The following is a 10,998-nucleotide window of genomic DNA, read 5'->3' on the forward strand; positions in this document are numbered from 1 at the left end:
TTAAGTTCATAGTAATAAAAACACTCACAAAATCGGCGGTGCAGAAAGTGCGCACTGAGTGCACACGAGTGTTGCACTGCAATCAAATCGAATACAAAACACTCCACCAGTTCACAGAATTTTGGTCAAATCGAATACGTTTTTGCACTCAGTGCGCACTGAGTGCAAAAAGTGCGTCAAATCGAAAACGCTATTATAGTGCTTATAACTATTCCATAATCATACGACCAAATAATACAGTATTTTTATCTATTATAATTAATTTTCAAACCTGTTGATTGCAAATGGATCTTCCATCAATTGAATTTAGGTAATTATTTAAGATTTTTTTGCTGTTATTACAAACTTTTAAGCATACAAAATGTCGTTTATAAACCTAAAATCCTTGTTTATCTATATATAAAATACTGTAAAAACGAAAACTTATGTTTTAGTGATCATAGTGTTGTAAATCATTCTAAAAATTTTGCTCAGATTCGCACTCAACACATTCACATTAAACGAACTTGGAGAAAGTTAAAACGTATATATTAACAAGATGTAACTCTGATTCAGTAGCTGATACGTAATACATTTTTGAATGGTTATATCGTAGAAATATCCTGGAAAGATGTGGTAGTGTATAGGACCAATTTGTGGTATAAATCCTGGTATCGGATTTAATAAGTATTATGACCAGGGATATAGAAAATTGCCAATGCCCCGAGTGCTAAAATGCAGAGTAAGTACTTAAAGTACCATAACACTAATTATTTAAAAAATGACCAAAGTTTTGATCGTATCATTCATAATACGCCATATTAAAAAAAAAATCATGTTTTATTTTCAGAAATCGTATACGTCGGCAGTAAATATAAACGGTTCTTTTAAAAACAAACCATTTAAAACGATTTTTTCAGGGCCACCAAATTTGTACGTTCATAAATATTAAATATATTATAATATATTTTAGATTCTGAACGAAGTGATGAATGTATTGATTTTACAATGATGTGTGTTTTTTTTTGTGTCTGTGTACAGCATAACAAGTCGAAATAATGCTTCAATTTCAAACTTTGGGGGTGGTTTCCGATGTAAAAGTGAATATCCTTGGCGCAGGTAAGCAGGTTAGGTTAGGCTAGGTCAAAAGTAAATTTTACGCACAATCAGTTTTCGACAAAATCGATTTTGATTTTTGATGTAACTTTAAAACAAATCACCATTGATACATTAAATTTTCACCAAATGTTTATATAAGTATATTGTATAAGTATATATTGTAAACAATTTTAAATGTTTAAAAATTTAATTTATCATACAAAAATATATTGTATCACAATATAGATTAATTTAGACAAATAGCTTTTTTCTCACTTTCTCAGTCTAGTATTTTTTCTTTTAAGTGACTTTATTTTTATTTGAAGATTTTTATTTTGTTTTGGACATCTTTTATATTTTTGCACAGTTAATATATTATATATTATCTATGTATTTTTGCCTATAATTTATTATTTGATACAGAAAAAATATACGCCGATTAAAGCAACAACCTTGGCATACGCAGCGCCACCTGCGGCCGTTTAATTCTGCGACTCATTTCTGGACGTTATCAGAAGCGACAGAAGCGGAGTTTGATTGCCTTATTAATAATATTAATTATTATAGTCTTAGATCATATATTATGGATGGAGCCACAGCGTTGTTATACCAATACAAAAGAATGAAGCCGATATTAGCGACGAGTCACCGAATTAGGGATTCGATATGCCCATGCGCGATATAATTCGTCGCTTATTTATCCACATGTTATACTATTATATTTTGACCTTGAGTACGGCCCAATGATAACAATTATGCAACGAAATAAATTGCGCATGCGCATCTTGAACACCTGAATCGGAGACTCGTCGCTATTTCGCTAATATCGGCAATCGGCTTCAAAGTTCAAAATTAGTGATGGGCAAATTCTTGAGAATATCGATACTATATTTTATTGAATTATCGATATAACAAAATATTATTAATAAAATATCGATATTTTTGATATTGTTATGACGTGTCCACTGACTGTACATCATATTCATAATTTAAACTTTATAGTACAATATTTTTGTATGAACCCTTTGAATAATTACAGAAAACAGAAATAATGTCATAATATCAAATTCATTGAATGATGGTTTAATATGAAATACAAATAATATAATATTAATAAATTTAGAACAAAATAAGACAATTTGATTTCAAAACATTATTTTTGTATTAAATGTCCCAGTATTCATCTGCAATCGTTTGTAAAAGACAAAGTTTAGAAAGGCGCTTTTCAGAAATTCGATTACGTTTTTCCGTGAGTATATTACCAGCTTTTGAAAACAATCGCTCTGATGGAACCGATGATGCAACAGAAGAAAAGTACTTTTGAGCCAATTTAAATAGATTGGGAAACACTGATTTATAAGTCTCCCAAACTTCTAGTACGTTTTCATCAATTTTGACCAAAGGTAAATCAAGATATTGCCTAAGTTCTGGCTCCATGTCAGAATTAGAACTTGCAATACCATTTGAGTGATTTGAGGTAACCTGTTTGTGATAACTCCATAAATCATTCCCATCGTCTTCATTCCTTTCGGTTATTAAACTAGGATCTGGCCTAAAATAAAAATTGTAATTGTTATAATAAAAAATGACAATTATAAACATTAAAAAATATATATTATTATTACATTACCTTAAATGTTGAGTAGTTTGTTTATCAGAGTCAATTATTTTTTTCAGTTCTTTATTTACATACTGGATTACATTGGAATTGGCTATAGGTATTTTGAAGTGAGCTTTCTTAAATCTGGGATCAAGCAATATCAACTATATGTGAATGTTCAATTTTTTCAAAATATTTATTTTTTTGTGTTATTAACTCTTTTCTTAAAGCTTTACCAACATCACTTTTAGCATCCAGGTTTTCTACTTTGTACATTATAGTATGTACTAGTGGGATGACTTTGCTTGTTGTTATGTAGTTTTGTCCTGAAATGTCTTTAGTGACCAATTCTAGAGGTTTAAGTAGATATATTATGTCTTTTAAGTCGTTAAGTTCTGTTACATTTATCATTGATGGTGAATTAGGAATTTCAAACAAAACCATTGATATAGCCAATAATTTAAATCTTTCTAGCATATAAAAAGTAGAGTTCCATCTTGTCGGAACTTCTTGTTTTAGTTTCAATATAGATTCTTTATTTGTCCCATCTTGGAGTTGTAAAGAAGTTAATTTGTCAGAAGCTACAACACTGTGCTTTAAAAATGTGACAATTTGTTTTATTTTTGTCAGAAGTGAAACCAAAGTTGGTATGTTTGAAATAGCCTTTTGGTGTATAAGATTTAACATGTGGGCAAAGCAATATAAGTGTTTATGATCACTGTAAGTGTCATTAATGGCTTTAACAATGTTTGGTGCTCCATCAGAGACTAAACATACTTACATACTACATTTGAGCTGGTTATGTTCCGTTTATTTTGAACTTCCAACAATATTTCTGCGAGACAATCAGCCGCATATGTCTTTCTGATAAAGGATAAACATCCAACATTCCAGACATTATTTCTTTATTATTTATGAAATGAACTGTTACTCCAAGGTAACTTTTACTATTCATAGTATCGGTCCACATATCGGTTGTTAAAGTAACATATGCCACTAGAACTTGAAACTTTTTTGAAAGCATTCTCAATAATTTCATATTTATTGTCTAGCATACGACATATTGTATGCCTACTAGGCAATTTAAAATGTGGAGTAGCGATTTTACAATATTCTTTAAAACCTTGTTTTTCAGTAATGCTTAATGGCAGACCGTTCTTGGCCATCATGAATAGCAAAGTATTGCTTAATTTAGCATGTTTTATTCCTCCTTCTATAATATTAAAAATGTTTTTTATAAGTCATTGAAATATGAACATGGTTTTATCAACATTTTAATTAAATATTTACCAGAAAAAGATTGAACAGAATGAAAGGCTTGGTCGATTGATACTTGGATATTCCTTTTTTTAGTAGGAGGTTCATCTTGTGAATTTGTTTCAGGTCTTTCATTTAAAGCTAACATAGTTGCTTCTAAAATAAATACAGTATAAAAAAACTATTTTGTTGTACGAAACATGAATAAATATATGTATTTTATTTCTATAAATTTAATATTTATACCTTTATCTGTTTCTGCAGTATTTTCAATACTTGAAGCTGTAGGATCATCTACATTGTCCAAAAGTATCTGTTTGTGATGCCGCATTACATGTGTTTTTAAATTTGTGGTATTTCCACTAGTTTTTACATTTTTCATGCATATTTACACTTAGAATTATATTTATCAATGTAATTTTTTTTTTTTTTTATTATTAAGAAAAAGACAATCTATACACATAATCTGTACAATAAGTCATTATGATAACTGTTAGAAATGAACATAGCATGATTCACATGATAGGGGAAGTCACCCACTGGTAATACCCCTCACACAAATATTTAGGTTTTATTATAATTTATATTATATTATATTTTTTTTTCAGTTTGAAACCGACGGCGCCGCGGGAACTGTTTTCGCAATACTTCCGCGACAATTATATTATATATCTAGGTGTAGCAAGGAAGATTGTATAATTATTGATGTTGTTGTTATTTTTTTTTTCAGAGTAGTAAGTCACGATTCCAATTTCTTTTCAGTCTATGTGGAGGTTGGTCAGGGATAAGATTTGAGGACATTTTTTGAATTAGGTGATTAATGTTCGATGGCAGTTTTATGTAAAAGGATTTATAGTGACGTTTTGAAAGTTTACTTACTGTTTCGATTTGTAAGTCGTTATGAATAGATTCATTCGTTACATACCAGGGAGCACCAGTGATGATTCGAAGGGTTATTCTGAAATATCAATGTAATTAAAATATTAAATATAGATTTAACTGTTTTGTATTTTACAGAACTCATTTTTTCTTAAATTGAACGCAGTGAAAACAAAAGTTAGGCAATAACCAGTTGACCAAAAATGAATATCACCCATAATAATATAATGCATTTAGTGTATATTATTGAGTATTGACTATTGGGATTTTATATATTTCGAGTTATATTTAGATATTTTTTGTATTGTATCGGAATAATATCAGTTGATACTACGATAATATTACTGACTTATTATCGATACAAAAATATCAATATATTGATACGGAGTATCGATATTTTAAAATATCGATATATTTTGCCCAACACTATTCAAAATATTAAATAATACGTTGTGCCGTTGTGGCTCCATCCATAGTAAATCATGGCTAATTATTTAGCCATGTAGTAAATGATGTAACAATGTAAGATTATAGTCACAGAATTCTGTGTTAAAGTCTTCACGAAGTCTATCATGATTCATGGTAGTGATAAATGATAGGACTACGGCAGTGATATACTGATATGGACATTTTTTCTTCAGACATAAAAGCCATAGCCACCTGTTGTAATGGTCTAGTTTATGATTATTAATACTGGTAAGTACTCTAATTACATCGAAGCCTGAAGGTAAGATATGGATTCTGGATTTTTACATATCATATTATGTGGATACATGTTAAGTTTTTCTTTATTTAAAATTAATTAACTGTTAATTTCATATTTTCACATTAAGTATGTATTCTTTTAAATTTTAACATTTTATCATTAGTTGAACAACCAGTAATTATATTCATAATTCGAAGTTTAATCAACTACTGGGCATCATGGAGCTAGTGAACATTGCTAAAACAAATTTACGCAATAGCTTAAAAAAAAAACTGTCTCATATGACTGCTAGTGAAATCGAAGAACAATCAAAAATCATAACTAACAAGGTAAATTGTATAAATTATAAATCAACATGCTTTAAATACTTTAATATTATAATGTTGTTTTTAAAGTTACCTATCTTGGAACATATTTAATTTTATTACTTTTATCATATATTATAACTTGATTCATTGGTTTCCTATTAAATAATATTTAATTATATGCATTATATACAGGATATATATTTATACTTTATATTATTTATATTTTAACTCTTTATTTTAAAGTTGAATAGTCTAAAGATCGCAATTAATGAAATATATTATACGCTATAATACATTAATACTTAACTATTTTACAATTATTAATTGTTCATATTTTTATAAATTACTTGTTTTAATTAAATATATTTTTAATTAATAGGAAGAATAATGAATATCACATTTTCAGGTATTATCTCATCCAGTGTACACAAGAAGCAACAGAGTGTCAATATACCTCAGTATGGATTCTGAAGTCCAAACAAATAATATTGTTGAAAACATTTTTCATTCAAAAAAAACATGTTTTATTCCAAAGTGTGTTAATAGTTTTTTTCAAACATCTTTAATACATTTTTTAAGTAATAATTTGGTTTTTAGGTATAACAAATTTGAAATGCTTATGGTGGAGATAAAATCATTAGATGAAATTAATAGTTTGCCTAAAACCAAATGGAATATATCACAACCAGCCGATAATGATATGCATGAGGATGCATTAACAACAGGTACCTTATTAATGGTACTTACTATCTATCATGTTCTTTGAATAATACAGATTTACTATTTGGTGTTCAGGTGGTTTAGATTTGATTATAGTGCCAGGCTTGGGTTTCACCATAGATGGAAAACGATTAGGACGAGGAAAAGGTTATTATGATCGATGCATAATTGAATATAAAAAGAAATATCCATTTAATAATTTGAAAACCATTGGATTAGCATTTAGTGAACAAATATGTGATGACATACCCATGAGTCAACATGATAGTTTGATTGACTTTTTAATTTGTCCTTAATTATTATGATTATAAATTAGTGTTATATATAATATGTTTGTATTACTTATGTATAGAAATAATAATAAATGTTATGATTTTTGTGAAAGGTTAAGAATGTTATGCATTAATTGAGAGTTGGTTTAATTTGTTGAACTGCTGATTTACTAAACTGGGACCAAGCGTGGACAAATCAAGTCTGAATGGTGTGAAACTTCACAAGGTTCATTATTAGAACTTGGATGTTTATGACTTGGCACATTTTTTTCACGCTACCAAAATTATACCCGAGTATGACATAAATTCGATTCATGAATTCTAGATTACTAATATGTTAACTTATTTTGCATATTTTTGTATATTTGACCTTTTTGAGCATATATAAATGCACATAATATATTGATTATTCTTAGATTATTTAGCATATATATTATTTAAAAAAAGATTAAAAATTGTCCATATTATTATCATTTGTTATAGTTCCTAAAATTAAAAATATTACCATTTTACCTATATTTATGAAATTTTGTACATATTTAAATACCATAAAAAAATCTAGTGTCTATGGTCTACCCCAAAAATTTGATCAATTTTATTGCATAACTTATGAATGCAGTTCAGCAAGGTAATCAAGTAGGACATTAATTAAAATAAAGTAACATTTTACATCAGATAATAATTGAAATAATTGAAATAATTTATTTACATTCCTGAGTTATGATTAAAATTAAAGATTTGTCATTTAATTATTTAGTTATTATTTTTAAATTTAATTTTGATTACATATCAATATTTCTAGCACATTTACTTAAATAAAGCAATATACTAAACTAGTAATGACTTAGAATCCATCCAAATACCTAAATAAATAGTTTATATGAAAGATTTGCTATTAAATTTGTGTCTGAATGGTAATACAAAACATTCAAGAGTATACTTGTACCACATTTAAATCAGAGTCGTCATACTCAAATCAGTATAATTCTAATTTTAGTAATTGAGTTTCTAATATAGTCTCTTGATCTTGATTATTGATGTATACACTAAAAATCAGTAGCAAGGTGTGAGATTTTTGGTTCGGTAGACACGTATTTCAAAACAACTGGAAAAAATTATCAAGTAGCCTATGAAACATTAAAGATGAGATACTAAAACAAAAGTGCAATCATACAATTACACATACGGTTTCTATACTTTCAACACCTAAGGTGACATTGGCTTCGGTTAGTGAGTTGCAGAGATTAAATTATCACATTTCCTACAATATTAATGCTCTAACCGCCTGCCCTTACTCAACCAGTAATCCAAGTGGATGCCTGGCTAATTTCTGAGCGTAGCCCCCTTAAATCCGGATCTCGTTTTTGGACCCTTTTAAATTTGGAGCTTTTTTAAAAATTCATTTTTAGGACTATTTTGAAGAAGCTTATCAAAATAAGGCTTCTAAGCAGTTTTATCTCAAAACATTTCTGAACAAAAATTTTAAATATTGATTTTTGTAAGGGATGTTGAGATTTTTCATCTTCAGTTTTGGATCTTTAGATTTTCATTATTTTTTATATCGTGGATTTTGTGATCTTCTTTGGGAATCTTGATTCCCAATGTAGGAGGGCTTCTCCCTCGGTAGAGCATTGCAATTAAGTTTTTACAAGAGACATTATTTAATACAATACACCTATAGGTATACACATTGATTACTTTGTTTTACTTAAAGAAATATTGATCTTTAGTAATGATAACACACGCCGAGGTCGAGACCCCAAGACCTCGTAATATAAACAAAACGCACACCGTAGGTTAGGTCGTGAAGAGAGAACGTTACATAATATACTGTTTCTTATGCTTAGATCATACCTACCAGTCATATAGCTGAACTTATGGCTACGGTGATAGTATGCCAGATATTATGCCTGCAAGTCTTTGAAAAAAATATTGGACATCAATAATCTATGACCTAAAAATAATTAAGAGTAATGAGACTTAGAAAACACACGTTGTGAAGCCAGTGGTATTTTAAAACAATTATTATCTTTAGAAATTAGAAATGGTTTTCATGTCAATTTTTTGTTTGATATAATAGATAGATACAACATGTATAGAAAAATGTGTAACGGAGCCTAGTATATTACCAACATATAAAACGGTCCTTTTCAGGACCACCAATCACAAAACAGAATTTACAAAATACAATGCCACAAAGATTGAGGGGCGAATTTGAAACCCTTCTAGGCGTTGTACATTCCCAACAAATATGGCTATAGAAAGAGGAGATCGTGACGAAATAAAATATACCATCATAATAATTAAAACTCCAAAATTGACCAAATAGCGAGGCAAACCGTACCGACGGCAAACACAGTTACGCACGGCGGCACACCGGTGGTTTACGAGTCGGTACGGGAAATAGTATATATACCGATCACAGTAGCAGAGCAACATTCATTCATCCGCCAACAATACTATCGTCAACACCTTACCAACGGCAGCGAAGACACTCGTCAAAACGAGGCGGCAATCGACGATCTTACCGACGGCAGCGAAGACACTCGACAAAACGAGGCGGCCACCGACGATTCTACCTGCGGCAGCGAAGTTACTCGTCAAAACGAGGCGGCAATCGACGATCATACCGACGGCAGTGAAGACACTCGACAAAACGAAGCGGCCACCGACGATTCTACTTACGGCAGCGAAGTTACTCGTCAAAACGAGGTGACAACCGACGATTCTACGTGCGGCAGTCGACAGCGAAGGCACTCGCCCCAAGGCTACAATTATCCAGCGCAATTGCGGATTGGCCAACGCCAATAAGTCTTCTATGAACAAATTCCAGCGGCTTCATACGCGGGTTTGTTCATAGTCGGCTCACTTAAAAAGGCTCTTTTCAGATTATAGTGCACCTACATAGGTTTCACTACCGGTTGATATTGAATCACGACTTATTAAGGTCCGTGTATAATTCAATATTACCCATTCAATATCATATACTTTTATTTGTAAACAGATTTCCAATCTGTAAAAGTATATCGCGCCTCTACAGGCCTGATACCGCCCGCTGTGGTCCGCTTCTTTAAGCTAGCCCTGCGGCCCGGATATATCATATTACTTATTTACTATTTTATTTATTGTAAATTTCAATAAACATTTCTTAATGGTACAAAACTATGTATTATGAAATTATTTCCGTACATGGTACGTCAAAAGTTTGACGCATCGTGTCAAATGTACGGCCAGTTGATATGGAATTGGACATTATGGTTGGGATATATGAGACTTTGCAGATTTTTTATACAAGAGACTTACGAATTTATGACACTTACGAATACTACATAAAATTTGTCATTGAAAAATGTGGGATTGAATAAGACTTTACAACTTCCAATAAACGTAAAAATCTTAGAAAAGTGTTCATCGATGACGGATCCGCTTCTATCGATTTTAAGGTAACCACGTAATTAGTATATAGTAACCATAGATAAAATTATAGTTGAAGTAGAAAAACGAAAACAATAAATGAATGAACTTTTCCATCAATACTAGTTTTTGATTTCTTTTACCACTATAAGACTAAAGCAACTAAAACCAGAATATAGGAGCGTTAGAATTCTAGCCTTAAGGCTTAACAACTTCAGAAACTATATTCGGAAGATTTGGATGTATCATTCCTCATTAAATGTATTCATTTTAGGGTATATTTAAAAAGTTTACTACAGGAGAGTAAAATTGTACCTAAATGTGTTATTTTGTTCAATATATGTTGGTATTCATAAAACAGAATAGTTCAGTTAAAGTGTATCTTTATATTGATATTGCTCTAAGAATGTTTCTATGTACACCTTCAACTTGAAGGCTTCAAGTAATTGCTCAACGGAAAGATAATTTTATACAAGTGTCAACAATTATTTAAGATCAACAATGGGAGAAAATCGTATGCGGGAGCAATCGATAAGCAATCCTCAACGACCTCAACATTGAAGCTGATTTAACAAAACCTATTAATTTTAATGATATTATTGACACTTTTACTTCTCAAAAGTCAAGAAAAAAATTATAAGGTACGTATTGATCATTTTATTATATATAATTGATAATAAATATTATGTATTTAACCTGATATAAAAACACATATTATTAATCATTGTGCATATAATAAGTGTTGATCTGTTTTTTTAATATAAT

At 30.0% G+C, this 10,998-nt stretch overlaps 4 protein-coding genes across 5 annotated transcripts; 2 read left to right on the top strand and 2 right to left on the bottom strand.

Annotated features, from left to right (window-relative positions):
• The first annotated feature begins 20 nt into the window (after positions 1 to 20).
• Positions 21 to 4,231, top strand: LOC149058455 (uncharacterized). Its single transcript, XM_089220062.1, has 5 exons — positions 21 to 310; positions 435 to 721; positions 830 to 912; positions 1,021 to 1,098; positions 1,501 to 4,231. Exons 2-5 carry the CDS (start codon positions 698 to 700, stop codon positions 1,760 to 1,762), a joined length of 447 nt encoding a protein of 148 aa, XP_089076188.1. The 5' UTR covers positions 21 to 310; positions 435 to 697; the 3' UTR covers positions 1,763 to 4,231.
• Positions 2,242 to 3,364, bottom strand: LOC107164386 (E3 SUMO-protein ligase ZBED1-like). The gene is made up of 3 exons (XM_015512192.2): positions 2,895 to 3,364; positions 2,708 to 2,821; positions 2,242 to 2,629 (listed from the first exon to the last, which is right to left on the bottom strand). Exons 1-3 carry the CDS (start codon positions 3,362 to 3,364, stop codon positions 2,242 to 2,244), a joined length of 972 nt encoding a protein of 323 aa, XP_015367678.2.
• LOC149058456 (uncharacterized) lies at positions 3,625 to 4,394 on the bottom strand. The gene is made up of 3 exons (XM_089220061.1): positions 4,181 to 4,394; positions 3,968 to 4,090; positions 3,625 to 3,890 (listed from the first exon to the last, which is right to left on the bottom strand). The coding sequence occupies exons 1-3, from the start codon at positions 4,314 to 4,316 to the stop codon at positions 3,625 to 3,627; spliced, it is 525 nt and encodes a 174-aa protein (XP_089076187.1). The 5' UTR covers positions 4,317 to 4,394.
• An 854-nt stretch (positions 4,395 to 5,248) lies between these two features.
• On the top strand, positions 5,249 to 6,940 carry Mthfs (methenyltetrahydrofolate synthetase). Of its 2 annotated transcripts, none has more exons than XM_015512210.2 (5): positions 5,249 to 5,540; positions 5,683 to 5,848; positions 6,234 to 6,361; positions 6,425 to 6,552; positions 6,623 to 6,940. In XM_015512210.2, exons 2-5 carry the CDS (start codon positions 5,738 to 5,740, stop codon positions 6,841 to 6,843), a joined length of 588 nt encoding a protein of 195 aa, XP_015367696.1. In that variant the 5' UTR covers positions 5,249 to 5,540; positions 5,683 to 5,737; the 3' UTR covers positions 6,844 to 6,940. The 2 variants fall into 2 exon arrangements, with proteins under 2 accessions (XP_015367696.1, XP_015367697.1); XM_015512211.2 differs by having other exon boundaries at positions 5,249 to 5,509.
• Positions 6,941 to 10,998: the final 4,058 nt, after the last annotated feature.

The sequence above is a fragment of the Diuraphis noxia genome, unplaced genomic scaffold (genome assembly GCF_037042655.1).
Source record: "Diuraphis noxia isolate RWA-SAM2 unplaced genomic scaffold, SU_Dnox_SAM2 contig0002, whole genome shotgun sequence".
In the NCBI taxonomy this organism is placed as follows: Eukaryota; Metazoa; Arthropoda; class Insecta; order Hemiptera; family Aphididae; genus Diuraphis; species Diuraphis noxia.

Coding starts and splice junctions, on each gene's coding strand:
- LOC149058455 (XM_089220062.1), top strand. CDS start 698: ATGCCCCGAGTGCTAAAATGCAGA. Junction 913..1,020: donor TTTTCAGGGCCACCAAATTT/GTACGTTCATAA, acceptor GTCTGTGTACAG/CATAACAAGTCGAAATAATG. Junction 1,099..1,500: donor AGTGAATATCCTTGGCGCAG/GTAAGCAGGTTA, acceptor TATTTGATACAG/AAAAAATATACGCCGATTAA.
- LOC107164386 (XM_015512192.2), bottom strand. CDS start 3,364: ATGTTAAATCTTATACACCAAAAGGCTATTTCAAACATACCAACTTTG. Junction 2,822..2,894: donor GGTAAAGCTTTAAGAAAAGA/GTTAATAACACA, acceptor GCTTGATCCCAG/ATTTAAGAAAGCTCACTTCA. Junction 2,630..2,707: donor CAAACTACTCAACATTTAAG/GTAATGTAATAA, acceptor TTTTTATTTTAG/GCCAGATCCTAGTTTAATAA.
- LOC149058456 (XM_089220061.1), bottom strand. CDS start 4,316: ATGAAAAATGTAAAAACTAGTGGAAATACCACAAATTTAAAAACACAT. Junction 4,091..4,180: donor TACTGCAGAAACAGATAAAG/GTATAAATATTA, acceptor TATTTATTTTAG/AAGCAACTATGTTAGCTTTA. Junction 3,891..3,967: donor TTCTGTTCAATCTTTTTCTG/GTAAATATTTAA, acceptor TTAATATTATAG/AAGGAGGAATAAAACATGCT.
- Mthfs (XM_015512210.2), top strand. CDS start 5,738: ATGGAGCTAGTGAACATTGCTAAAACAAATTTACGCAATAGCTTAAAA. Junction 5,849..6,233: donor CAAAAATCATAACTAACAAG/GTAAATTGTATA, acceptor TCACATTTTCAG/GTATTATCTCATCCAGTGTA. Junction 6,362..6,424: donor AAAACATGTTTTATTCCAAA/GTGTGTTAATAG, acceptor TTTGGTTTTTAG/GTATAACAAATTTGAAATGC.